This window comes from Styela clava, chromosome 15 (assembly GCF_964204865.1).
Source record: "Styela clava chromosome 15, kaStyClav1.hap1.2, whole genome shotgun sequence".
In the NCBI taxonomy this organism is placed as follows: domain Eukaryota; kingdom Metazoa; phylum Chordata; class Ascidiacea; order Stolidobranchia; family Styelidae; genus Styela; species Styela clava.
Genome location: NC_135264.1, coordinates 1,327,912 through 1,355,230, shown reverse-complemented (window position 1 = coordinate 1,355,230; position 27,319 = coordinate 1,327,912). Strand labels below are relative to the sequence as shown.

Here is a 27,319-nt window from a genome sequence, read left to right as displayed (position 1 = left end):
AATGCGATTTCAAAAATGAAAAACAACATTGGATTGATCCATTTATCCAGCAAGACAGACCTTAACTTGAGCTTCTATCACTTTCTTTATCTCCGTTTCCTCGTGGCGTAAGTTTTCCAATCTGGAATCTAGCTTTTTCATTTGTTCGTCAATTGATGACGAAATGTCTTTTGACCAATCACAAACCTCCTTTGACAATTTATCGAGTTCGTTAACTAAACAAACAAGAATTGTTAAATTTTTGTGAAATATGGGAAAAAAATGTTTTAGTTTTAGAAGGAACAGGTTACCTTTGTTGACCATCCCATCAATAGAAGACTTCCGGTTTACGAGGTCACGTTTAAGATCAGCCCATTGACCCTCGATAACAGACAGATCGTTTTGAACTTCATTTGCATTTGGTAGCGTTTTTGCAACGTCTACCAAGCTTTCTATATGTGGCTTTTTACAGTCAACGTCTTTTTGTAAATGCTGAACAAAAGTATTTCGTTATGTAGTAATATTTTATCATTAATATCTATAATTATTGCACCTAACTAGAATTAATTGAAAATTAGAATTACCTCAACTTGCTGGCTTTGAGTAGCAAGAACAGTTCGGTCACAAACAGTCGCTCCTAACATATTTAACATGTTGCGTTTGTCGGCAAGCCAGTCTTTGAGCTGGGCAGCTCTTGTGTTGAAATCACCAAGAGCACCGAATGAACTTTCCAATTCTGAAACATATTGATCCGAATCTTCCAAAACTTTCTTCCAGCGATCATCTGAAAACAATGAGTCATTATTTAGCAAAAATTATCCAAGCTGCTTGAAAATGAATTTATAATTTACAATAAAAAACTTACTAATATCTTTGATTTGATCTTGAACATCTGGAACACCTTCAGCACGAGGCTTCGGTTCACAGAGTTTCACAGAAACATTTGTAGCATTCCGCAATTCGTTGGTGTGAGAAAGAAAATTTTCCCGCCATTTCTGAAACAAGTGAGAAATTACTACTTGGAAAGATGATAATTAACACTACAAATGTATTAAAATGATGTATTTTCGTCAATAATGCAGATTAATACACGAAATAACAACAAGCTAACCTTGTGCTCTACGAGTTTATTTTTCATTGCTCCAATGTCAGCTTTTTCGGAAGATTCGAGAGATTTGTCCCATGCGTCTTTCTCGGATTCGGCTGACTTCAAAATCTCTTCTATTTCATTTGACTTAAAACGAGAGAATTATGAAAAAGGTCTGTTCAAGTGAATTTATCGTTAGAGGATATTTCATTCATACCTGATTGTCAAAATTTGTTCTCATTTCCTTGATTTCCAATAAACTTGCTTGTTTATCGGACATTTTATCTGATAAATCCTCAAACATTGTGTTTATGTCTTCAAGTTGGGCCTCTGTAGGACCTGGAATTAAATTCATTTAAACTTCTAATATACAAATGCAGAAAAATGTATATCGATGTAACGCAAATAACTAGACTGAGAGTACCAAAGCTTAATATATCGTGACAACCACATACAAGTACGTATTGATAAAGCATGCACACTGGTATAAAAAAAAAATTTTTTTGTGATTGGTATAAAGTGAAGCTATGTTTCAAAAAAATAGACATAAAGATTAGAAAAAAAATATTTTTTTTCCGTAATAATTGCATTTTTTGCTAATTAAAAAGAGTAACGCGTTAAATTAAGTCAAACGTGTAATGTATTTTGTTAACAAAAATTCAATAGGTTCATGATTTGATATAGGAATTCACAGAAATACCCCCAAAACATCACGACCTATGTGTAAGATACAAACCTTTTCCATTGGCCGAGTTTGAATCGATCGTCTCTTCTATAAGAAATTTTCAAAAGAAGATGAGATTAGAAATAGTTCAATAAAATTATGCAAAAATGGTATGCATTTGATCGCATTTGCCGGTTATCCGGGCAATATAACAATTTGTAAACGTAAAGAACATTCGACATGCAAAGTGTATGAATTATATAAAATAACATATAATTAAACACAATTTTTTGAGGAAAATAAAATGATCCAAAGCATTCATGATACAAAATGCGGATTTTGAAGCTTTGGTATAAGATTGAAAAAAAAAATGGATAAATGAAATTGAAAATTAACAATTTAGGAAAAACTCGTTTGATGGCATGCACAAATCGTTAACTAACAAGCCATCAATAATATGACAAACAGCATAAAACCCACTTGTTATTTATGTAAACATGTTGTTTTAAACTGACCATGGCCATGGATAAATAATGAATATTTCGTTAATTTGTCATATGAATATGATTGATCAGTCACAATATGTAATTTTAAAGCATAAACACTTAGAATACCTTTCTGATTAAGCCGTGCTCTGCTTTTACGCATGCCTGCATCCAGTGTGATAGGTGATGTGATAAGCAATAACAAAACAGAACAATGAAGAAAATAATGTTAAAATTCATAAATAAAATAATATTACTTCAAAAATGTAATAAATAATATTATTTTCAAATAATTATAAAATATAGAGTTGTTAGTGTTAAATTTATTAATAAATAATAATAATACCAAAAAATCATGGTGATATTAAAGTAATATTAATTAAGTATTGGTATGGTAATGCAACCAAAGTTGATTGAAATATAATTAGGAAAATAAACAAAAAGTAAATTATTAATTCAATAATGTACACATCATTATTAAATATATAAATTGGTAATGACGTCCAATAAGCCTGAGATCCTACTATTAGCTGAGAAGTAGATCTACTTATAACGTATATGACGTCCTGTAGCGATTTCGCTGAACATACAGCAAATCATATATGTATTCCCTGGTTTGAATTGAGCTTAATTTCAATCCATAGTGAATTTTTAAAATCTGTTCATACAACGCAGAAAAATAAAGAGCCAAAAAAGCGTTGCATTTGACAAGAAACTGAGGATATTCAAAAAATTAGACTTCACCTAAGATAAAGTATGGTATTTCAAATATATTATTATTATTATTGTTTACTCAGCATTAACGTCTTAATTTTTGGCAAAACCAAATTTCATTCCAATTTTCCAATGTAATATTCGGCATATTCGATGAAATCAGACTGTAGCGTATTCAATATAGTGATATCAAACAAATAATATAGCGGAAGTATACAGCAAAAAGTTACATGCTTATGAAGAGAGAGGAGAAAACACCTTCACCTTAAAGACCAAAAACTAAAGCCGAAAGACGTTTCGGATAAAACTCAAAGTAAAAACAAATTTCTTTGATACCTTTATTTTTACGTCGATGTGCTCGTAATCTTCTCCTCGATGGCGAGATATTGGACTTCAGATCAAAAGAGCCAAGATCATATATGCGATCAAGGTCTTTTGTCTTTCCCTCCCAACTATCCAAAAGTTCCTAAAATCAGAGAATATACTGAGTATTGGAAGTTTGTTAGATGTAGTGGATTGAGATAATATGAAAGCCTCACATTCGTTAGGAAATAAATATGAAAGTTGTGATAGGCAACGGTGAAACCGAGAAATTATCTTACCCATGCAACTGTCTGTTCCATTGCAAGACAAGATTTATCAAATTATTTGATTATTGAGAATTAATGATTGATTATTTGATTATTTATTACAATTATATTTCAATTTAGTTATTGAGAACTATATAACCCCATTCTCGACATTGCAAGCTAACGAAATTTATGCACAAACAAAATATAAATATGAACGCGCTATTGAGACGAGCTAGCTAGATAGACAAACAAGCCTACTTGTGTTTTCTCAATTTGTTCCTCCAACGTTTTTAAAACAATAGAATCTTTCATGTCACCAACGGCGTCATCCACTGACTTCATCCATGACGTAAAGTCAGCCATTGATTTTTCAAATGACGTCATTTGTTCACGTCGAGCAGTGACATCTTCCTCCCTGAAGCAAGAAAGAGTCTTGTTATCAAAAAAACTCGCGAAGACCATAAAAACAGTTTATACATACATTTCAGCCAATATTTCTTGTAATTCTTCCCAAGAGCTACTCAAGTGTGACATGACGTCACGCGCTGGAGTTGCGTCACTGATGCGGCAATCGCCCACAATGGATTCTCCTTCGCGTAATGTCTGGATAATAACAGGACGCTTGCTTTCGACTTCGTCTCTAATTTCCTGAAAACAAAACCATGACGATTTAGCACATGAGCTCAGGATGAGAACTGGTAGAGATAATTCAATACTAACCTTAAGTTTTAATTCAGCACTCGGAAGTTGACTTTCATTGGGAACGGAATCGTCTTCAGTTTGTAACTTATCTAAAATAGATTCGATCCAATCCGACAGTTCGTTTGAGTTTGATTCAAAAGGAGCGAGCTTTTCTCGAAGTTCTGTAAGATCGCCTAATCTCAGTGAAGTACCGTGTTCAACTTGGGCGAACCTGTAAATTATATATTTCAATATTAGATTTTACAAGGGATTTATTCATAATTAAACTAACCATGCCCATTTGTGTCGTAAAGGGTATAAATGACCAAAAACTAACCAAATACATAAGACATTTACAAATACCTGGTGTTTAATTGACTCGTTCTTTTGTGGAGAGAGTCTGTAGCCAGGCCATCTCTTCCACCTAACAGACCAGAGCAAACCTCTTTCACTTCTGCGACTTCTGGTAGGCGCTGTTTGATCGAATCATTAATTTTCTGAACAAAAAAATATAAATTTAGAAAAAATTTAAAAAAAAGCGGAAAAACCAAACAGAATTTAGAAAGATATTTACGTACATTAGCTTCCTCAAAACTATTGTTCAATTTTGAAATTTGCGCCACAGTGTCCGCTTTGTTTTGACCTAACTGCCTTTCAACATCATCCAGCCATTTGAGTAAGGATTCAAGTCTCTCGGATATTCCCTGTGACTTCGATAATGCTGAATTTAATTCAGTTGATTTCTCAGTGGCTTTGCATCGAAGATCATCATACCGTTTTCGAGTAGTACCTGACATAAAATATGAAGGTATTAATATTAAAACCAGTATATTATGGTTGCCCATTTTTCCCGCTAAGTCTAAGAGATAAACAAGCGATAAGGTGAATGTTTCCAAGAATATATATCAAATCTCTTGCCTATGTAAGAGTGACCCAAATCGTTAACCCTATGATTCGGTTCCATTAATTTACAAATCAAAATTACAAGTAATGACTTACCTGCATGGTTTTTGATATCATTTCGTTCACTATCCTCTAACGCCTCCTGTGGTAGAGCAATGACGTCACGGGCGGCTTCTTCCAGTTTCTGAACAGTTGCTGCATGGTTGGTAACATCTTGCAAAATCTGCTCAACTTCTTTTGCTTGTATCTTAAAAAAAATTTTCAACTAATTCCAAATATTTTCAAGTATGAACCGAAAACATAGAACATATTTTGCCCGATTCAGCTTAGTGCCGTGATTGACGAGAGTAAAATGTTGTGTAAAAAACAAGTGAGAGTGTACTAGATATACAAAACGTCAATCCTAAGTTAATTACGGTAGTTTCAATTGCGATCAAACACTGCCATCGATAAGCCATGCTCAAATTACATAACCAATATGTCAAGATACTAACTTGTAAAGCATTTGGCTCCACAGGAAGTGGTCTTTCATCTATGTTGTTCAATTGCGTTTCGGTTTGGTCCAACCACGGATATACAGTCGGTAACGAAGCTTCGTATGTTGCTCGTTTCTTCAATACGTCGGCTAAAAGCTGCTCGCGGTCATGAGCCTGAAGTAAAAAAAACAAGATAATTAATTGCGGGAAAACGGAGTAAAGTAAAGCCTTCACCCAATGCCATATTCCTTCAACGATACTTAAAAACTATTGATATGGGGGTTTTCAAACCACTCTCCGATGAATTTCATTTCAATATGTATATAATGATATTTAATTCAGTAATTATTTGTGAGTAAACATTGCTTGATATAAAATTTCCACGAGAAACTTGATTTTGCAGTTGTTGCGGTGTGAATTTGATCAACCACGAATATTACAAACAGCTTATCAAGCTTATCACTCAAGTGTGAAATCACATCAACTTTCCTCGTCGATTTTGAGTAAAATTAGGAACAGGTCCTCCGCAAAAATACCTTAAAATTAGCGGTAAGTGGCATAGACAATTTTTTAACAATTGCATTAGCAACAATACAAAACAATCAAATGTAAAACAGATGAGACAATTTGCATGGCATTTCACAAATTGCCTTACGTCACTAAATTCGGACGCATCAATTCCTTCGTCTTCATCATCTTCGGTTTGAAACGTCATTGTTGTTTTAGTGTCGTCATCAACAGTTATGACGTCATCGGACATGTAGTATACAGGTATCTTAAGGTCTTTGGTAATAAATTTTATTTTTGTTGTCGAAATTTCACTAGATAATATTTCGGGAGGAAAAATGTCCCTAGGATGTGCTTCAACTTCGAAGGGGTATGCGTTTGCAGGATCATTTGCATTCACAGTGTCGTCACAGTGTATAATAGAGTTAGAAGACGATTTCCGAGTTAGATGAGACTTTTTCAATTTGTTAGACAATTTAAAATTAATTTTGCTTGACTTCCGACGTTTTTGAACTTTAAATGGGTATTGAGAATCTTCCGGAATAGCCTGGTCAGATATTCCCAAATCCACGACCTGCGTGGCGTAACATCCAGCTGTGGGTGACAACTGGGTCCCCATGTCACTAACTTCCATATAACTTACGTCATTAGACGGTTCTTTCGACTTAACCGAGACATCAGCGACTTTTTCATTTTCGTGCGATAAAGTAGATGAATGACTTGGTGAAATCGCATATCCGCTATCTTCTTCAGGTTCCAGTACAACACCGTTCGTCTTGATCGAATCGTTACTGATTGATTGCACGGGTGACTTCACTTTCTCTTCTGAATCACTTACTTTACTCGCTATTTCATCATCTGGTACAAATACTTCATTAACAAAAGAACCATCTGATTGTTTTACTGGGGAATCTTCGATCTTGATAACATCATCATGACGTAATGTGATGGCCTTATTCGCAGATGCACATTGGTCGTCATTGCCCAAAACTTCTACATGAATATCGTCTTTTGCAAGTTTATCGGAACCGTTCGCACCCGCGGTTATTTTGACCGGTTTTGGATTTGATATATCCGGCATCGAAACAGCTTTTCTCGACTCCACGTCTGGTTTATATTTTTTTCCAGCAAATTTACGCCTTTTCTTAATTTTTTTCTTGCTCCGTGCTTCGCGACTGGCAATAACATCCGGATGCTCGTCCCAGTTATCAGGATCCTCGTCAGATCCGGTTTTCGTTCTTTTTGAGCAACAGTGACATGAGTTCCCCATGTTTGTTCTTCTTTATCAGATTTCTTTCGTTAAAATATAAAGTCTATTGTGCACAGTGGTTTAAAATGGCCGAGGCAGCGTATACCTTGATTATAAGTTCAACATAGCTAAATGTATTCAGCATAAAGCACAGAATTAAAACTATTATTTCACACCATCGAATCTTAATAATATATACAAGCAGTTTGGAGATTTAATATGTACACTTGGTATATATTATTCTTCAATTAAAAAAAATATTCTACAAAAATTACAAAAATATAGCATCAGCATAGAAGTTTTAAATACTCCAAAATTAACATAGCTCGCGGCGTTCACAAATGACGAATTTTGACTAAAATCATATAAATATAGAAGATTAATAGGTGATACATACCATACTATAAACACATAAACATCACAGTTTGAGGATTTGACCGAAGATACGGAATAGTATATAACAATATATAAGCGAGCACATATAGGAACTTCTTTATTAGATTCAACTACTTATTGCTTAATAAGCAGAGTGTCTGCCGCGATACGAACTTATAACTAGATATATTCATTTCTTCATTATTTTCATGTCCTGTCGGATATAGCGTCTTACTCATTAGTTATTTCATTATTCCATGTTTCAAGTTTATGTTGGCTTCAGTAGCAAAAACATGAACTATGTTTATACCAAGAAATCACATAAATGGTTGAAAGAAGAACCAAGTATGTTCCATGTTATGATATTTGTGTTTAGTTTATCGAAAGTTACAATATCCAAACTATAAACCAAAACAACCGTGAAAGCACGGTTCAATAAGTCGGAATCTACTACACAGTAGCTTTCTCTTTCGCTCAACAAGGCCACCCACGAATAAGAAGAAATATGAGAAGCGAATACGAGGTCTGAGCGAAAAAGATCAAAATAAAATCTTCAGTATTTGATATTTCATTAGTATCCATTGAATTTATTCATTAAAATTTGGAACGTAGACATAAAAACGCCAATATTCAGAACCCTAATACACATAGTCACATACACGTGAGTGAGAGGCAAAGTAATTTCCATATTTCGTCGAAAATATTTTGCTGATGAAGCAGTGTCAAAATTTGCCAAGCGTAACGCTGCAAATTGTGTACCAAATATAAAAGATTTCAAGTTAAAGTACTGCACACGTATAACCCTTTCAAAACATGAGGTCAATTTTGGTGACATGTTCTATCATAAAGTCACGTTTTCGGTTTGAAAAGTATCAAGAAAAGTGAATTTGATCTGATTTAACTGAATTTGCGGCAAGTACATTTTTAACGTGGGTGACGGTAAATAACATTTGGCGCTAACTTGATTTCATTTGTTGAAAATCAAAAACCACAAGGTTATAAAAACGCAACTGTATACCACTCATTGAGTACGCTAGACATTCATGGCTTACTTGAGGATTCCTCGTGGAAACCAATATATCCATCAAGGGTTTATGTATATTATCGGATATAATTGCAGATTGTAGATGGGACCTTGTGAGGGAGCAGAAGGATATGACTAATCCAAGATGAACTTGTTGAGATGACAATACTCATTTTCAACGACAACGACTTTTATCATAAGTCATTTCAATACTGAAAAACTAATACGGTATACTGCAACTATTTTTTATCATATACGTTAAAATGGTCAATATTATCAATACAGAAAATCAGAAAGAAAAACTTCAACCCGTAAAATCTTTGCTATTTCTGTAAGTGAGACATTGTTCTAGAAACTCACGTCGGACAAATGCGGTGGGTGATATGATATTTACTCAAAACACATGGGTCTCGAGACGACGACGAGGGGTTACTATACAGTGACCCCATGTCGCCAGTTAATTTCCATATAAAGGCAAAATTGGCATCATGGACTTGGGTGACTCATATACGAATGTATCAAATTATCCGTTTCGTGGTTATACTTGGCAAACATTAGGAAACAAAATTTGTCTTCTAATGAAATTCTACACAGACGTAGAATACAATATTATAATAATAACTATAACTTAAAAACAGAGCAAAAAAACGTAACGGCGTTTGGCGAGACTCAGATATGTCGCGAATTGTGTCACTCCAGAAAAATTGCACTTGGCCTAACAACCGTATTTTAACGCTAATGATAGATTATCCCACGTTGAATACTGTCGCTCACTTACGAAACTTCTATTTTTGAATGTTTATAAACGCAACTAGCTTCAAAACATACCGGTAAATATAGTGTAAGTAGTGGCGTAAGTATCGGTAAAGACCTTTTGGACAACATATTTGACAGAGAATGAATACCAGCTAAATATTGTATCTCAGGAAATAGGATCTGACATAATTAACATTAAATAAAGTATTTTTTACAAAAAATCACTCTAAGCGGGAAGATAAAAGTAATTTAGAACTGTAAAATCATCTTTATACGACCTTAATCTTTATTGTCACGAGTTGCACGCTCCATTGTCTATTGAGGTTTTACTAACCGCATTTCACGGCCAATTACATCTCGAAGTGCCAGTTTCATGGAAAATTATTTTGTGTAACAAAGAGGGTGCGATTGTACAACAGGACTCTCAGGCAGGTTTTGAGCGCATTAATAATATTTTCAAATTCGTTTCAGTTCAAAATATAACTATCGATCGATGAGTCTTCGGTTTCCAACCGATATTCTCGTTTGTTTATTCTTCTATTGATCTATCAACTTTCAATTAGCTAACGACTTTGATAAAAAACTGAAGGAGTAATTGTCCTTGTTCAACCTTTCAACCAATTGTCCAGATGCACTATCTTGCGACATATCTGATGAACCGTAATGACATACGACAGTATGATAAGTTAACACTATTAAACATCGACTTTTACGGTCAATGATTCGAACAACGAACAGAATTAGATTTTACATTGAAGCGTTTGATCATTCGCTAGGCCCACAAACCTATTCATATCGTTGATACCAATAAACAAAAACTACTGTAACTGGCTACAAAAATAACAAAAATGTTCAACTATTCATGTAAAATCAGTTCAATGACAGTTGATAAAATTCTAATTGGCGTTTTTAAAAACACTCCATCAAGCCAAACTAAATTACGAACACCACAATATGAAACCGGTTCTCAAGTTTCCAGCATATATCATAACACTATGTCGAAATGCAAACAATTTTCCAATTGAATGAACAAAAATCGCCACAAGAAGAGACTTTTTAAATTCAAATGGTACTTGTCAGTTTGAGATGGGACTATATGGATACATTTGCACGCAAAGTGTAATAACAGGGTGTCACTACACTAAAGTCAAAGTGGACGGAATTACACACAAACTAAACAAAACTCATGCTTAATCTAACATCGATGTGTTTCAACATTATGCCGTTTTCAGACGTGAGCCATTTATAATCATTTATCCCGCGCATGATATATAATTTATTCATATAAGATCGCTTCTATCGAGATTAGTATAGTTATTTTTCTTTCCAAAACTTCAACGAATTCGGTCTTAAGTCTGGAAATTGTCAATCGTGGGATTACCGGACATCAAAATGAGATTAACAGTATCCAACAGTGTATAATATCGTATAACAATATACCGCGTTGACAACACCGTTTCAACCAACAATAAGATATCAACATATCGTCATAAGTTATTACAGTATTATACTACGGACATTGGGGCAGACTAGTAGTGATAGTCAAAAACATATTTCTAAAAATCAGAACTGCAAGATACAGCGACAGGTGCCTTATAAATAATGCAATATGGCTTAGTGAGTTGAATCGATACCAGACGGACATTTACTATGAGCGCATCCTCCCAAACATAATAAATTATCATTACCAAACGACCAAGCATAAAATACACATAAACCGGGCATGTTTACTTTACTTACGTTGTTTGCGTAATAGATAATGAACTATGAGTGTAGCGAATTAACCTGCGAATGCATATAATTAGCTAGGTGTTTTGATAGCCTTTAAACGGAATATAACCTATAAAAACATTGACGTTTGTCTAATTTTTACAACAATTCATTTACAGAAAAAAAAATTCGTGGTGCTAATCTTGAACCTATGATGGAACCTATCTATTAAGATGGAAAGAAACGTATTGTATGTAAAGAATTGAAGTTCTTGTTAAATGTCAACATTTTTAACTGGACTGATAATCCTATAAAACGCAATAAATGCTAAGAAATAAATGTCATCCCACGACTTTCTCTGACATAACGGGGATATCGAGATTTTGTGGGTAATTGTTAAAAGAATTCGTCTTTTCGCGCAATCAATTTTAGCTTTTCCGAGGCAAGCGAACGCGAAGTCTCGTCAATTTGACATATGGTTAACGCAGAAAGGCGAAAAATTCGTCTGCTATGGTGTTAAATAAAGCGTGACGACCTTGTGTATTGAAAGTAATATGTCATGGCCGTGGATAGAGAGACGATAAGCGCATTTAACAGAATGAGAGCTTTTCGTTCGTAGTTATTGCTACTGATTGCAATAGACGGTATTGAAATAAAGCGCGAATAACCACATTCGTCAGCAGTGATAATGTAGAATTACAATATACGGTATCGTATTCTCTAATCAGCAACCTGGTGGATCTATTTTAAAAATTCAGTCATGCGTGTCTCTAGTCAGAAAAATATTCACATAATGATGTTCATTGCCACTGAAACAATGTGATTGAAGCACGGAAAAGGACAACGGCTGAATGATTTTTATTTATCCAAATCAATATTCCATTTGCAACTCTGCACAATACCACAATCACGCGACATGTATATCTACATATATATACATATATCTGCATTTCGAATACATTCAAACATTTGTTACAGCTGCAAATTTCAATACCGCGATTCGTGCATGTCGAGCAAAATCGCAGCAACTACAGATCGTGCTTAGCCTGAACTGACAACAATGACACAAGCATTGCAAACTTATATTATATACACTAATATCATATTTTTGTTGAAGGAATAACTACGTTGTTTGCTATGTAAAATATTACTAAAAAGCAAACGTAAGCTAAAAAGTCGATGCAAGAGTAGCCTGAAGCGCACTAAAAGTGACATACAACACCAACGACACGCTCATCTTACGACTGTCAAAGTTAAACTGCAGGCCAAGACGCTGATAAGTGTTAAATATGCCGCGAAAAACGTCTGTTCTGCGCCGACGAAGGCGAGCGCGTTTTTCGCTCCTCGGCGGATTATTTCACTCACAAGATCGACAAACCCCATGCGTAAAATGCGATTTCCGAACTCATAACTGTGACGGGATGTAATTTCGAATTTTAGCGACTCATTGCAAATATTTAAATTTTAAAATTACTTGCATGAGTTTCGATACAACAAACGAAAGATACGACTGTGCTTTCATATTTATTAAGTAAACCAAAATAAATTTTAAGTCCAACTAATTAATAAAATCACGAGATATAATATTTAATTTAGCTCTCAAAACTTGAAATACGCAATAAGAGCTTAATCTAATTAATTAATACTCGACATTATACTTTTTAATTAATCCATTGCACTTGGTTTATACACCTGAAAATTTTATTGCAATTAGTTAAATGCACGTGAACCAGGAACGATTTCTGAAGAATGCATAATCCAGGAGTCCCCTTACATTATCATTTTTGCGTTTGTGCAACACTTTACGATTATAATTCCAAAACAAAAAACAACCCAATTTCTCATAGATTTTTAAGATATAATTACCCGAATTGATTGCTAGACCGGACCGAATTGAATTAATATGGTAAATATATCCAAATTTGATATACGAGAAGTAAAGGAAAGCCAGGACAAGTCAAATTTTAGTAAAATTTGAAAAAAAAAAGATATTTTGAAAACATAACAATGGACCGTAACATCAATACCACATACTGCATGGTTTGAATAATTAGCGAAGCGAAAACACATTCATTCAGCTACAAAGATCAAAAAGTTAAGATGATGGTTTGTTTCTTCTAACACCACGCACAATATATATATACAATTGGCATTAATTTCAATCAAATTTATAACGTGAGTCAAACAAATAAATAAATTAACAATATAACTAGAACCTTCATGCATTCTGTAGTCTTTTTACGCATAAAGTTAACTTGTTCCCGTGTATTATCATGAAATATTATTTCTGTCTCGACTATGTTGATAGAAATGTAAATAATGAAACTATTGTCAACTGAAAAATTGTTAAATATTATTCCCTAAACGTATCCTAGTGAAACTAGGTAAGTTTGGTGATAACTTTTTATGTGTCTCTCTTATAAGTTGCTCTTGACTGATGAAATAATTTCGCCTACGCTGAAACGTGGGAGTGTGCGTTTACTCCGATACAAAATTTGGTGACCCGTAAATTTTGGCTGATTTTCTTTGCGATATATTCCAGTGAAATGACCTTGATTCAACCGTAAAACATCACAACTTTCTTTACATTATGAATTTGTAACCAAATACAAAACACTTTTGCAAAGCAGGTATCATTCTTGCTAGTACTTAGGTGAATATTTCGCCGATATAACATCTAAATTAGTTTAAGCCAAAATAGTTCCACGAATCTCAAACCTCAAACAAACGCGCAAACAACTAACATAACGGTAGCTAAGACTGCATTGCGAGAATATGAAATAACTTTTCAAATTATCACATAATAAAAAAATAATTCGGTACAATGGTAATATATTTTACCTGTTTCACTACGTCATCATAAAAGGACTCTGTAATCGTCATCAACTTTTCTACTTCACGTTCAGTTGGGTCTGTTATGACGTCATCTTCGCCTTTTGTAGGTTTGTCTTCGGCACGATCAAGGGTATCATTATATGCCTACATCAAACATAATGAGAGTTAATGAAAGATAAATATTATCATATACCGTTGAATATTGATAAAATGGGCAATAAATAACACCTTTGCAGCTTCCACAAGTTTTTTCGATGTTATACGTAAAAATCGCAAATCAGCATTGTGCGCGCTGATTTCTGATTGGAGAGCACTGATATCACGTGATTCTGCTTGTAGGGCTGATATATCCTTAGGTGCTTGTTTCCCAGAGCGACATCTTTTATTCGCATCGTCAAGCCAGCATTGAAATGGTGAATACCCCTGTTAATTAAAGAAGTAATGTATGAATATTTGCAAAACTCGAGTAAGAAAAAGAGACATCTACGAGCGGCTTTTGCTAGATGAACAAATATTATACCTGACAAAACTGGGCAAGTTCTGCTTTCGCATGAGAAAGACTTTTCATTCTCTTTTGTGTCGTGTCCAGCAATGCGATACGTTCTTTTTCTAAATCTTCGACTTCATTTTGTCGAGCGGGTACAGCGTCTTCTGCTAAAACCAACTTTATGTCGGAAGATTCGAGTAGATTTTTGTACCGTTCTAAAATATTTGCGATTTTTTCTTGAGGTGAGGAAATGAATTTGTTGTGTTCCTGAAAAATAAGGAATCAAATAGGACTAAAAGAATGATAACGATTATTTTCAGTCATGATATGGGAAACAAAAATATAACATACCTCAACCATTTCAAACTGTTTAGCCATAAGTTTTTCGTCAATTTCGGCCGGTTTTTCTGTGTCCAGTTTTGTGTGGCTTTGAGAAACCCATTCTCGGACGTGGTCCAACATAGGTTCCAACTCGGAAAGCATGGAGGAGATCGAAGCCTAAAATTCGAAATCATGTCTATTGTGCAATAAGAAATGATGAGTATAACGAATAGAGCTGAATATATACGCCTTCTGGATTTAGAGGGCAGGTATAGTTACTGATTTCAGCAAGCATCTTGATATTGTATATATAAACTAGAACTTACAATAAAGAAAACTCGCATTGTTGCAAAAAATTCTCTGTAAACCATGAAATTTCACAAATTCAGAAATATCCTTGGTCAACGTTGAAAAAAAATGTTTATGCTTCTTGCTACCGTATCTTGATCGCTTGAGAATGAGAACCGTGGAATTTATAATTTCAAAAAGTTATCGTGTTTTATTATTCAGAATTTCATAAAGCAATAATTTACCTTTCGTTGTTCTTCATCCTGAGCTAATTTTGCTTGCTCTTCGAGCTGCCTGAGCATTTCAGAAGCTGCTTCTTTCACGATTTCCCACTTTCTTGTCAGCGCTGATTTTGCGGCATTCAACTGTAATAAAAAAAAAAAGACGAAGTTACAGCAATATTCCAAACAGATTTAGGAAAACGGAACGAATAACAAAAAGTCATCGATCACAACACGTAAAGTAGCATACCAGATATTAAAATGCTCCGGTTTTGCCAACCTGGTCTAATGGCACGAAGAAACATGAACTACACTACAGCATACAAAGAAACTAACCACAGCTCACCTCATCTGCAAGATCTTTGGCAAGTTTGTCTTTATTCTCGTCGGCAAAATTTTCGGCTTCCTTTATGGCAGTGTTCACACCTGGTGTAGAGGCAAGTACTTGCGCATTGATAACCTGGATATACAACGTATTTGGGTTTAACAATTTCTTCCTTTCAAAAGGGGATTATTTCGTATTTAATAAGAAGTATACACGTACCTTTATCTGTTCAAGCTGTTTTTGCAGTGATTCTAAAGTTTGTTCATCGCTGATTTCCTGAGAAGCGTCACATTCTTCTTCTGAGAACTTACGCAGGTCTTCGTTAATTCCATCGGCCTCCTCTTCTAATTGTTGTAGACGGGCAAGATTGTTGGCCAGTCCTTCGTCCAAAGCAAACTGATGACGCAATAAAGTTATATTGTTAGATATACATCACAGACGTCATATTTCAGACGCTGTTTTGATAAAAAAAGAACATGCATTCATAAAATAGGGCTGAAACCTACCAAGATAGGTAAAAACTACACGTTACGTGTAGTTCATCAAATGAGTGGGCGAAATATTTTTTAAGCAATGAATGCACTGACATGCTCTTTTCTAATGAGTAGCATTCGATTCATGCTACGAGCTCTATTAATGTAATGGTAAAACATAATTCCCATATTAAAAAGATTGTACACTCGGTCAAGCATAAACTTTGGTAAAGTGCCAAATAAAGCATTAAATACACAATGTAAATGACTTCAAGTAGAAATGCTTCATGCCAAGTGAACTCTTAATATTTAGTAATAAGCAACACTTGCAATTCAGGAAATTTATTTGGAAAAATGAAGAGTTTTGAAGACACGAAAAATGAAACTTCATATTTATTTATTTTCAAAGATAGAAGAAAGCTGATAAGTGAAGTGAAGCACATTCGATCGCGTTCGCGCATATGCCATAAAAATAAATCAATAATCTAATGAAAAAAATTATGGAAGTACATAGCACAAGCGCGATCAGTTATACAACAGTGAGTTGAAAAGAGAGATTGTGAGAAGCGTGTGTTCGCATGCTTTCCAATCGCATTCTTCCAGGCAAACATTCTCCAATATTTTACTCCGTCAGATGTCGCTGTCGTATTCGATGATGCGGACGATGACGAATCGCATCGAGCAATCAAAGGTCGTCGGGTAATGATAACGATTTTTCCGTCATCTCTCAATGCCCCTTCGATAGCCTCGGCCTTTTCCTGTAACTCTGCCGACAAAACGATCAACTCGTTAACGGAAAATGGGTCCAAGTGACCTCGATCCCGTTCAACAAAACCTTGAACATCATTCAAAGTATCGCTAATGGTTCTCAGTTCTGGAATCGCATCTCGAAGCAGCCTTTCCTGCGAAGAAAAACAACATATATTGTGATAACCTCTATAGTTGTGTTCAACATAAGGCAAAAACAAATCTATTGTCTTACTTGGACTGCAGGCTTTTCAGTTTCGCTCACTAAATTATATTCATCGATTTCCGATTCCATGGTGTTGCACCAGCATATAAGTTCATTAATGCGGAACACGTACATTTGAGCTCGTTCCCTCAAAAGATTCTGTTAAAAACAAGTTTTATCTCATGAAAGATACTCTAGTAGAAAATTATTGTTCTTATCTAACATCTTCATATCATATGATTACCTAAGTTACAAATAACCACTGTGATACTAAAACCAACGCGAAAGCAGATTAGCACGTCGAATTATAGGTTGGTAAAATTGAATATAAGAGAGAGTCACCTTGAGAGCCACTATAAGTTTCTCTGCCATTTCTTGTGTGATATAACCTCGTCTGAATGCTTCTTCCGGGCTCACCCGTTCACCTGTTGTGGGATCTGGAATGCCCCCTTGTGCAAGGTGAGCCTCTAGTAGACGGAAAGCGACAGGTTCGCTGAGCAGTCCCCGAGAGAAAGCATCAACAATATGGATACTGATTTTCCTGTAATTAGATGAATGAAAACAATAAAATGTGTTTGTGCTGAACTATAAGTTAATATAATCGAATAATTATTAGCCTTGAAATACTTATTTAAATTGATTGAAAACTGATTGAAATCTCTATAATCTCCTTCGACTTACTCGATCTCTCTACTTGGATCGGCATCCTCTGATGTGTGATGTATGAGAATTCTGCCAGCAGGATCAAGTCCTTCCAGAATACGGGATCCTGACGTCATTTCCACGACTGCGCGGCGACTCAGCGCTCCAAGTGTGACAGTTTCACCTTAAAACGATGAATTCAAATTTAAATACAAGCATTTAAAAAGCTAAAAAAAAGAAAAAACTGAAAAGAACAAAATGTACCTGTTGTTTGGTCAATTGCGTCGTCTTCATCTTCTTCGTAAATAGTTGACATTCGTCGATGTCGGTATTGATTTTCTCGCATTTCACGAGCTCTTCTTGCTCGCATTCTTGCAAGATTGATGTCAAAAGCACCAGGTTGTGATGCTTCATCAGATTCGCTAGACGAAGATGAAAACACTTCCTCAGCTTCGGTGATGGAGTCAAGGTCGCTGGAATACTTCGGAACCGATCTGTATTCGTTTACATACGTTGCTGTCGCTGGTACTTGACGCTGTTTGAGTTTGGAAGCTAATTCTTGTGATAGAAGACCTCTTGATACAGCAATATGCAAAGGAAGAATTTCCTAGATAGAAACACAGAACAATATGAATAATGACGGTAATCAATACACGGTAGCTTCTATATTTAAAAATGGATGTCATACCTTCGTGCGAGGATCTAAAACACCTCCCAGTGCGCATAACTGATCTTTGACAATCTTCTCAATCACAGATGTTTGATCGTCATGTTTGTCGTCATATTCGGCTAATTTATAGAAAACATGATTGTATCATCAACATTGTACAAAACAATGACTAGAGTTTATCATTACGTTCGACATAAATGTTCTAAGAAAAATACGCAATAAAACTAATACCGTCACACAGAAGCATCTAGGACCTAGATAAAATGCAAATACGTATATACCGTGGACTGGAAGATATTACAACTAAACTAATGTGTACCTCAGAAAACCTAGGTGTTCACATTTTTTAAATTTGAAACAAAATTGTGATAACAGCATTATCTGTGTAGTATTTTAGTAGAAGCCTTCTTAAAATGGTTGAGAAAGCCGCCGTTTGAAGAGTAGATGTGATATGAAAAGAAATCTAGGTTTAGCTTTCCCGAAAACTTTGTCATTATCAGCAATATTTCGTATAAATTTGTGAAGAAATATCCTTGGCGATATATAAATATTTTCTGAAATGTATGATAATCAATATATATCAATACTCTCACTTACTGTGCAATTCTGCATCATCAAAATTGAACTTCATCGCGTTTTCAGTTTCCAATAATTTACTTCCTAATACAGGATCAATGATTCCCATTTTGATCGCGTCTTGTATTCGTAATTTCTCACCATCGTCAACATTGTCTATTTCATTGACAGGCGTCCTGAATTGGTTACTGTTCGGTACATGTCCATTCACAGATGGAGGTTTCAAAAGACCTCCACTGGCAACTTGTCGTTCTAAAATTCTCATGCCAGTTTGGCGATCAATTATGCCGTGCCTGGAAGTAGAATTTTTATTTAAAATGTGCATCAACGTCGTTCTACCAATCAAATGTCAAGTAGTACCTGGTAGCCACGCCTACTGATAAAGTATCTCCCGTGGTAACATCTACAACGCCCTTGATTTGAGCGTCAGTGCCAAGAACTTGGAGAACAGTTGTTTTAGTTATGAGTCCCTTTACAGCCGCAGTAGATATCGCGACATTTTTTCCAGTTCTCATATCTATTATACCCTGAAAAATAATATTTGGGTTTGTTATTACAATAATACAAATTAGGAAGATTGGTATATGTTTCAAAAATTGCTACTCTAGTAAATATCTTCAGACTGGTTTCGAATAAAATGGAACGAATAAAACTTGACTAAAACATTGTTTTCGAACATGAATGGTAATATCAGTATATCACCCGTACACATTACCCTACTCAATAAATCTAAATTGTAAAAAGGTTATGACGGTTGAATGTGTAACTAAAAATCCCACAAAAATTTCACCGCGCGGGATTAATCAAGAATAATTAAGAACTGTAATTAACGTCATTGGTAAATGGTCTGATGTTTACTTTTCACAGGGTTGAGCAGAGCTTGGCGATTTGCAATGCGCTTGATGGATTGTATAATTATCAATAATAGGCTAACGGAAAGTAACGTTAGACCTAAGTTCGGGGTTGCAATGTAACAGGTCTTATTACGAGGAATAACTTTGGATAAGAAAAGGATAGAAGTAGAGTACATATTAACCTAATAATGTTGGCATTGGTAAATAGTGATTAGACAACTCGAGATGAATAACAGGTGCATAATACCTAAATTTAACACATAAGTATAAGCTACTTTTAGCCAGAAACATTAATTTCGAATGCATTGACTACGATCATAATATCTGATCCCCAGTTGGAAGTGATGCGTTGGAGGTTCGAAGCATATCAGCGCCAGATTAGCTTTATGGAGCGATGAGATATGATTGTACAGTACTTATACTCTCTGAATATAATATGAATCAATCGCATTGCCCGCTTAAATTTATTCTTAGACTCGCAATATTCCTGGGAATTTTGTTAATCATACATTATAGGAAATGGTGGTAACTCACTTTAAAATAGCCATCAGCTTGGAGAAGTTCCAGCATATCAGTAGGTCGTACAATACCCATTTCCACCATATCCTCTAGTGTCTCGTTTTCTTCAAACTCGTCCGATTTTTCCGATACGATTTCTGACTGTATAGGACTCTCCAAAACCTGTATCACATTTAATAAATGTTCATAATTTATCTAAGCAATACCAGAAAAGTACTTGTAGGACCATACATGCGAGGGCTATGCATGTACATATAGTTTTCTTCGGTATTACAGATAATATCTTTAGCTAACCATGGCATGGAAAGAAAGAGAAGACAGATGGATTTTCAACAACTGGAATCCCACTTCCTTTCAGGTAAGTTTGAAAATTGTTATATGTTAGTATGAGTACTTTCAAACTCATGAATTAGCCTATCATATGAGATTAAGAAAAGCTGCATGCCCAGCCAGGTAGATGGATACTAGAAAGCGAAACTTACCTCGAATATTAACAATGAGATAACTTACCCTGTCTTGTTGCACTAAAGAAACGGCCATCGGGAAGTCTATTACTTTTCGACTCAGAGCTTCGCTGACCGGAACTCTTTCGCGCTTTCTGATATCAACCAAACCACCACTTTCCATTTGCGCTTTCAGAAGCCGTTTTGCCGTTTCTCGGTCAGTGAGATCTCTATTCAATGCCTCACAAAGAGAAATCCTCTGATTATGGCGAGGATCGTATATCCCTTCATACATGTTGCATGCTTGTATCACTTTGCAATGAGACATATCACCATTTTCAGGCTCGGAAGACTTCAAGAAGTCGAAATATGAAACTGGTCGGAGCCATAGTGGATGTATAAGGGCAGGATCACGTTTATTCCGAGTTATAGCACGTTCAACAGCTTCCCACATATCTACATCTACCACGCCTTCGTGCATCGCCCTCGTGATTGGTAACCACTCTTGCGTAAAAGAATTTCTCACCCAACCCCCATGCTCTAACGCTTGCCTGATTAAAAATTCAATTACAGTATTTCGTGTTATAATCCCTCGCCGAACGCACATTGCGTAAGTGGTAGGTTCGTTTGTACGTGGGTCTCTAACGCCGTGATATAATATTTCCAAGTGACGAGAACTCGATGCCAATTGTGCATCTATCAAACCAGAATTTGTAGCATCTCTTAGGGGCAATCTTACTAGGGGATAGCATTTTACAACACCACCGCTGACAATTTGTTGGTTGATAACTTCTTGCACGAGTTTTTCTCCGATCAGATTTCTTTGAACGCCTACCACTAGAGGCACTAAATCATTTTGAATTGGATCGAGAACTCCACCAACGTTAGACTGAAGTTGAATCATCCTGCGATCGACGTCAGAATTTAGATTATACCAATATTTATTATTGTCACCGCCCTCAAATAATGTTCTAACTGTATCTTCAAACCTCTTAAGTCTATCAAACATTTTTCCATCCACAAGATCTCGACCCAATCCTTCCTCCACTGATACAAGGCGCAGACACGGTGCATTTTCCACCATAGAAGGAGTGATGCATACAATACCGCCAGCTTGAATTTGACCCTCAAGAAGTTGTGCCGCTGTTTCGTAATCTAAAAGTCCAATTTTCATTGCGGACGTCACTAAATATCGTTTCTTCGTTATTGGGTCTGCGACGGAGCTGACGCAGGCAACAAGAGGGGAATCTCTTATGTGCAACTGATGTTTCGCGTTCAAAGACGAATCTTGATACAGTGATTCACATTCTTCTTCATTCTGAAAGGCGTCGGATGAATTTTCTACGTTTCGTCTTACTAAAGTTTTGTCATCATTAGAACAAGCGGAAGCAGGTCGTTCCCGCGTAAGTGTTTTATCTTGATCTAATAACGTGATTTGAGTTTCAGATAAAAATGTAGCATTAGGATGCATCTCGAGTGAAGTTTCATGTCTTTCTTTTCCATCAATGTAATATTTTTCTATCCTAGTTCGTTCTCGACGTTCCTCCTCAGTAATTTTGTCGCTCACGTCTTTCGTTAGAGTGTGGATTAGATCATATTCTTGCCTTGAAGAAGTGTCTTCATCATTTGAAATTTCGCTTTCTGATTCTCCATGTTGGACCCCTAACCATAAATGAGAAGATTCCCCGAGATGATCTTCAAGAATGATCGGTTCCAAACTACTCCTACGACCAGATATGGCGGTTAATTTGTTTTGAGTAAGTTCCTTTTTCACATCCCTGACATTGGAATCTTTCTCCAAAATGGGTTCTTTACATATATTAATAAGAGCTGGTTCGGTAGTAGTTCGAAGAAACGTATCATCTAATCGACGTGGATGTTCTCGTGTTAAAAAGTCTGCTGTTGTGGATGAGCCTCGGCGTCGAGAAACAAAATAATCACTTCCGCCTTTATAAATGTCACTTTGTCCCAATGGTATATTGCCACTGCTAAGTCTTCTTCGTCGTATCACGCTATCAGTCGCTGGTGCGGTGATTCCACCTCTGGAAGACGAGAAGAAATCACTTTCTGATCGAAAGTACAATATTTCCGGGGCATGTTTATCACCATCAACAGACTTTCTGCCTCCACAGCAACACGCTCCCATGCTACAATGTTCACAAGTTTCCGACTCTACTAAAATATTTTTCGAAGTAATTAATCCTAGAGGTCCTTCGATGAAAGGAACTATATATCTAGGACGTTTATTTACAAACTTCAATCCGAAGTAGTCTGAACTTTCATAATTTTGTTCAACTGGAGAAACGTTTCCGTAGCGAAGAGAACTTGGATGTGTGTTGCTTTTAAATAGACTGACAGCGTCGTGCTTCCAGATTGACTTCTCTCCCACAGAACGACAATCTACTTGATCTTGTAAATATAACTTACTTGCTTCGAAGTATTTAAAAAAAAACTTTATTTCTCCAGATAATTTCGAATCGCAGGTAAAAGCGCAACGTGCATTGACACCTTCGAACACATCAGCCGTGACGTCATTCAAATAATATAACTGTCTACGTACAGGAGAACGCTTTACATTCCCACATGAAAGAAACTTCTTTGTTGGTGGATTGTCGTACGTACCTCTATAATCTATTTCAGAATATGTATCTAAGATTCCAGTTGTCGCAGTAGTAGTAGCTGAATCGAACAACTGAGGCCTTTGATCAGTCAGACTAAAGCGAGCTAGTTGTTGGAATGTATTTGCCGCGAATAAGCTCAACTTGCTTGCGAACAGAATTGAATTAATAGACACTACTTCACAGCAACGGCCCGCCAGTAAGTCACCATTTGCTTCTAGGTCGTTTGGATTCCCAGATGAATTGCCTCGCTTCAGCTTTGACTGCAATTGAGACCAGTTATTAGAATGCGACCGCAACATTGCTAACTCTACGTCACAATCCATGGGGACTTCATCCATTCCAGACAACCCATGTGAGAAACGACTGTTCGCGATAATAATAAACAAAGGGTTGATGATACATGTGAGTGAGTCGCAATGTCGCGATGACTCACGATGGGAGTTATTCGATTTATTCAAGCCCAGTCTACGATTGCAGTTTACAATGTTAAAAATATCAAAGCTGTTGGGCAAAAATATTTCGTCTGTCGACCCGGTGAGAGCCAGAATATTATTTCGAAATAAATTCGAATCTTGATTATGATGTTTGCAGATTTCATTGTATACATGCGCTACATTTGCTGTATGATCTGAGGATTTTGATACTACTATCTGTCTTGGTACAGAATACTGCATTCCTTCACATATTGATTCTTTCCTATTTAATGTCGTTTTGATTTGGGGAACTCCGTAAGGATCAAATTTACGCAATTCATGAGTTCTATATAACTTAGTGAATGAACATTTCGTGACGTGTTGCTGTGACTTCGATGCAAAACCATGTGCAGTATCGATCGGCTGAGAGTTGTTGTATTGAACCTGATGACAGAAGAGAGGTTGTGAACCATTCATTTAATAATAAGACGTAATTGCAAAGTGCAAATCGAATGTGATTGAAATGTGCGAATAGCAGTGCAGTGTAGATGACAAACGTCCGCATTTCATTGTCTTCTTTGTTCATTCAGGCAGCTTGTTGGAGTGTGTCAGATATTTCCGAACAATCATTGTCAACTAGTAAAACGTGATTTATTTCCAGGCCTTCGTACAATGAATAGATATATTTCATTTCGTGTCAGCATTATTCATATACCAGTCACTTTGTGGTGAAAGTACACATCTTAAATTACTTCTCTGCGTCCGTAGTATAGAGTTGCTGCATATACTTTTATCGTAATTGTTTTAGTGAATAACGTGATTGTAATGGGACGTTAGTCGCCGATGTCATAAAATAACGCGACTAAGTCGAATGTAACGTGTGCGGTCCTCCGACAAACGCAAACTCCGTGTTTGTGCCTAATGCCGTGTTTTCATAAAAGCATGCACTATAAGCGTAAGCAGCGATCACATACAGTTCCTTAAAAACGACTCCTTAACTTCTGGAAACAATTTTAGTTCAAACACTTTACCATAAATTTCGTAATCGTAGACTATCTAGTTCTTGAATAACCAGTTATTGCACGCAATTTGTAAGTTGGATATTTTTTACAGAGTAAGAGGTGGTATTTCAGTTGCATGCATGTCAGTGAGATTCCATGGCATGAAACATTTCATAAGATAAAAGGTAAGAAGACAATGTAAAAAATTGTTGTAAAAAGACATAATTGCAGTCTTTTAGACTATGTTAACTCTGCGTCTTCGACTCAAAATAGTTAAATTTATTGATGTCTACACTGTAAAAGAAGTAAATACTCATACAGCCTGACCTTATTTTGCTTAGCCTTATCGTAAGCATCTTCTAATTCTTTTAGTTTTCTTGCCGCCTCTTCATATAATTGATCACCTCTGGATTGTGTTGAGTTTGTCAAGTTATCAAGCAAGTTGGAGTTTTCCGCACTAAGACTGAATAGAGAGAAAAGATGTTTGCGACTTGACTGCTTATGCCAAAGTTGCTAGTTGAAAAGTGCTTTTCAGGTCTGGTTTGCGATTATGTGTTATTAAGATGGGTCCCTACTTAGGGCTCGGGTTTAAAAACATAAACAAACACAATAAGGGTTATGATTCAAGAACAAGCCCTCCGGCCGATATCCATTGAACGGAATTCTTCTATTAAAATGTCGATCGTATACGATTGATCTAATTCAGGGGTGTGCAAACTGCGGCCCTCGGGGCCAAATGCGGCCCACAAGCAAAAATTGTGCGGACCGCGGAGCAGTGCCAGTTTTGAATGGTGTGCGACCCTCGAAACAATGTTTTAATTTTTTTCAATCTGGTACATGCGGGCAATTTCAATCCCTTTTGCGTCGCTAAGTTTAATTTATCATCTATACATATGACGTTACGATGCCCTGCCAGCTAGCTTCTGCGAAGCGAACATCGCAATTCACAAAGCTGTCATTTGCTGAGCAGCGAGCAATCTAAGTAAAGTGCAGAACAGATGCTAATAAATTAGTAAGAACTGGCAAATGAAGGCTGAGCAATTGGAAAGCAGTTTAAAGAATTTTACCATTGAGACAGAAGCTAAATGAGTTTTGGTTTCAGCATATCAGTCGATTTTATCTAATTCTTGTCTAGAATGAGACAGATTTGACAGCAAAGTATTTGAAAATGAATGTTAGCAATTTTTACTGAAAACATCTCAACCAATATAACTTCCACATTTGAAAAAATTTAAAAATGGCCCTTTTTTGCTCAACATATTTGTGCGAATGAATTCCCCTATCGATCGATTCTAGCAGACAAATATTTGGATGGACTTCCTTGCCAGCACTTTCCTCAAGGCAAATTTGGTGGCTGGGAAAAGAAGACAGCTGCAAATTTCTCACTGAATTTGATATTCTTAAGATTGATTAATGCCAAAGGCTCTAGAACCGAATAATTTAGCTCTACAAACGGGACGTCAAAACGTACCCCAATTTTAGACATGGTGACAGCGAAGGATGGTGCACCGTGCAATCGATACATACATACAAGTTTGAATTATTGGATTGAGGCCGGGACTAAGTCTATATCACTTTAAACGTCATGAATTTCATACCTGTCACTTTCTTCATTTAAAAATTCTCTCGATTCTTCACAAGCTCTATCAGTTATCGGTTTTTGTTGTAAAATCTCATCCATCAATGCTCTTTGTGCCTCCAACATGCTTTCGAGAGCGTCGAGATCATCGTCAAAGTCTTCCGCGTCAGGAATGGCACTTTGTGATGTTTCATGAGTCGATAGTACCTTTTCGCATTCTCCAAGTCGTGCGATAAATGCGTCGTATTTTTCCTTTACAAAACATGAAAGGCTTAGCAATTTTTGTAAAATTTTAGAGCAATATTTCAATCTTACAGAGTGGCAAATGTGCACCGAAGCTTTTAACAATTATTTTATTTGTAATATCTGTAATTTTTTTCTACGATATAATATCACATGATTATAAGTAAATGAAGACTGATTTGAGTTAAGACGTATGGGCCAGGTATGATATTATTACGTCATTTCGTCTGGAAAATCGTACAGATTAATTAATAAATTTTCCTTCTATTTCGCAGTATATTACCAAGAAAAATTGATATAAAAAAATTTCTCTTTTTCAATTTTTTACTACCGCTTTGTTTGTCATTCAATCGTAAATTAGATAGTTAATTGCCGTGCATATTAAACGTCCTTTCAGCTCAAAAAGAATATGGAATTGAATCGTAGATGTGTGAAAGTTTGTGAAGTGTATATTTATTATTGTTAGAGTGTATATTGGTATAATATATGATTCATGTCTAATTTTTTGCTTGCTTGTGATGATAACGAAACAACGTGTGATCAATGTGCATTTAAGTGATACGCTTTTTGAAAGTATATCATGCGCAGAAACTAAGCCAGCCGCCCATATCAAAAGAACAAAAAAGAGACAGTACGATAAAAGCACAAAACGACGGACAACAAAAAACAACAAT

The 27,319-nt window shown here is 35.9% G+C and overlaps 1 protein-coding gene across 2 annotated transcripts in view; it reads right to left on the bottom strand.

Annotated features, from left to right (window-relative positions):
• The window catches only part of LOC120333736 (microtubule-actin cross-linking factor 1-like), a 113,031-nt gene that overhangs the window by 25,107 nt on the left and 60,605 nt on the right, over positions 1-27,319 (bottom strand). Inside the window, exons 48-81 of one of the 2 annotated variants that reach the window (XM_078109587.1) lie at positions 26,422-26,654; positions 25,151-25,286; positions 20,361-20,507; positions 19,333-19,499; positions 18,994-19,265; positions 18,415-18,515; positions 17,991-18,333; positions 17,766-17,910; positions 17,427-17,625; positions 17,115-17,243; positions 16,759-17,034; positions 15,879-16,055; positions 15,681-15,794; positions 15,359-15,478; positions 14,856-15,002; positions 14,538-14,771; positions 14,246-14,440; positions 14,024-14,161; positions 5,580-5,735; positions 5,182-5,332; positions 4,761-4,972; positions 4,546-4,679; positions 4,222-4,414; positions 3,983-4,149; positions 3,760-3,916; positions 3,266-3,395; positions 2,345-2,380; positions 1,803-1,838; positions 1,284-1,405; positions 1,091-1,213; positions 845-974; positions 564-763; positions 291-471; positions 61-215 (exon numbers count right to left, since the gene is read on the bottom strand). In XM_078109587.1, the coding sequence (XP_077965713.1) occupies positions 61-215; positions 291-471; positions 564-763; positions 845-974; positions 1,091-1,213; positions 1,284-1,405; positions 1,803-1,838; positions 2,345-2,380; positions 3,266-3,395; positions 3,760-3,916; positions 3,983-4,149; positions 4,222-4,414; positions 4,546-4,679; positions 4,761-4,972; positions 5,182-5,332; positions 5,580-5,735; positions 14,024-14,161; positions 14,246-14,440; positions 14,538-14,771; positions 14,856-15,002; positions 15,359-15,478; positions 15,681-15,794; positions 15,879-16,055; positions 16,759-17,034; positions 17,115-17,243; positions 17,427-17,625; positions 17,766-17,910; positions 17,991-18,333; positions 18,415-18,515; positions 18,994-19,265; positions 19,333-19,499; positions 20,361-20,507; positions 25,151-25,286; positions 26,422-26,654 (5,556 nt within the window). The remainder of the gene's footprint in view (positions 1-60; positions 216-290; positions 472-563; positions 764-844; positions 975-1,090; positions 1,214-1,283; positions 1,406-1,802; positions 1,839-2,344; positions 2,381-3,265; positions 3,396-3,759; positions 3,917-3,982; positions 4,150-4,221; positions 4,415-4,545; positions 4,680-4,760; positions 4,973-5,181; positions 5,333-5,579; positions 5,736-14,023; positions 14,162-14,245; positions 14,441-14,537; positions 14,772-14,855; positions 15,003-15,358; positions 15,479-15,680; positions 15,795-15,878; positions 16,056-16,758; positions 17,035-17,114; positions 17,244-17,426; positions 17,626-17,765; positions 17,911-17,990; positions 18,334-18,414; positions 18,516-18,993; positions 19,266-19,332; positions 19,500-20,360; positions 20,508-25,150; positions 25,287-26,421; positions 26,655-27,319) is intronic. The other variant, XM_078109588.1, reaches the window with a different exon arrangement.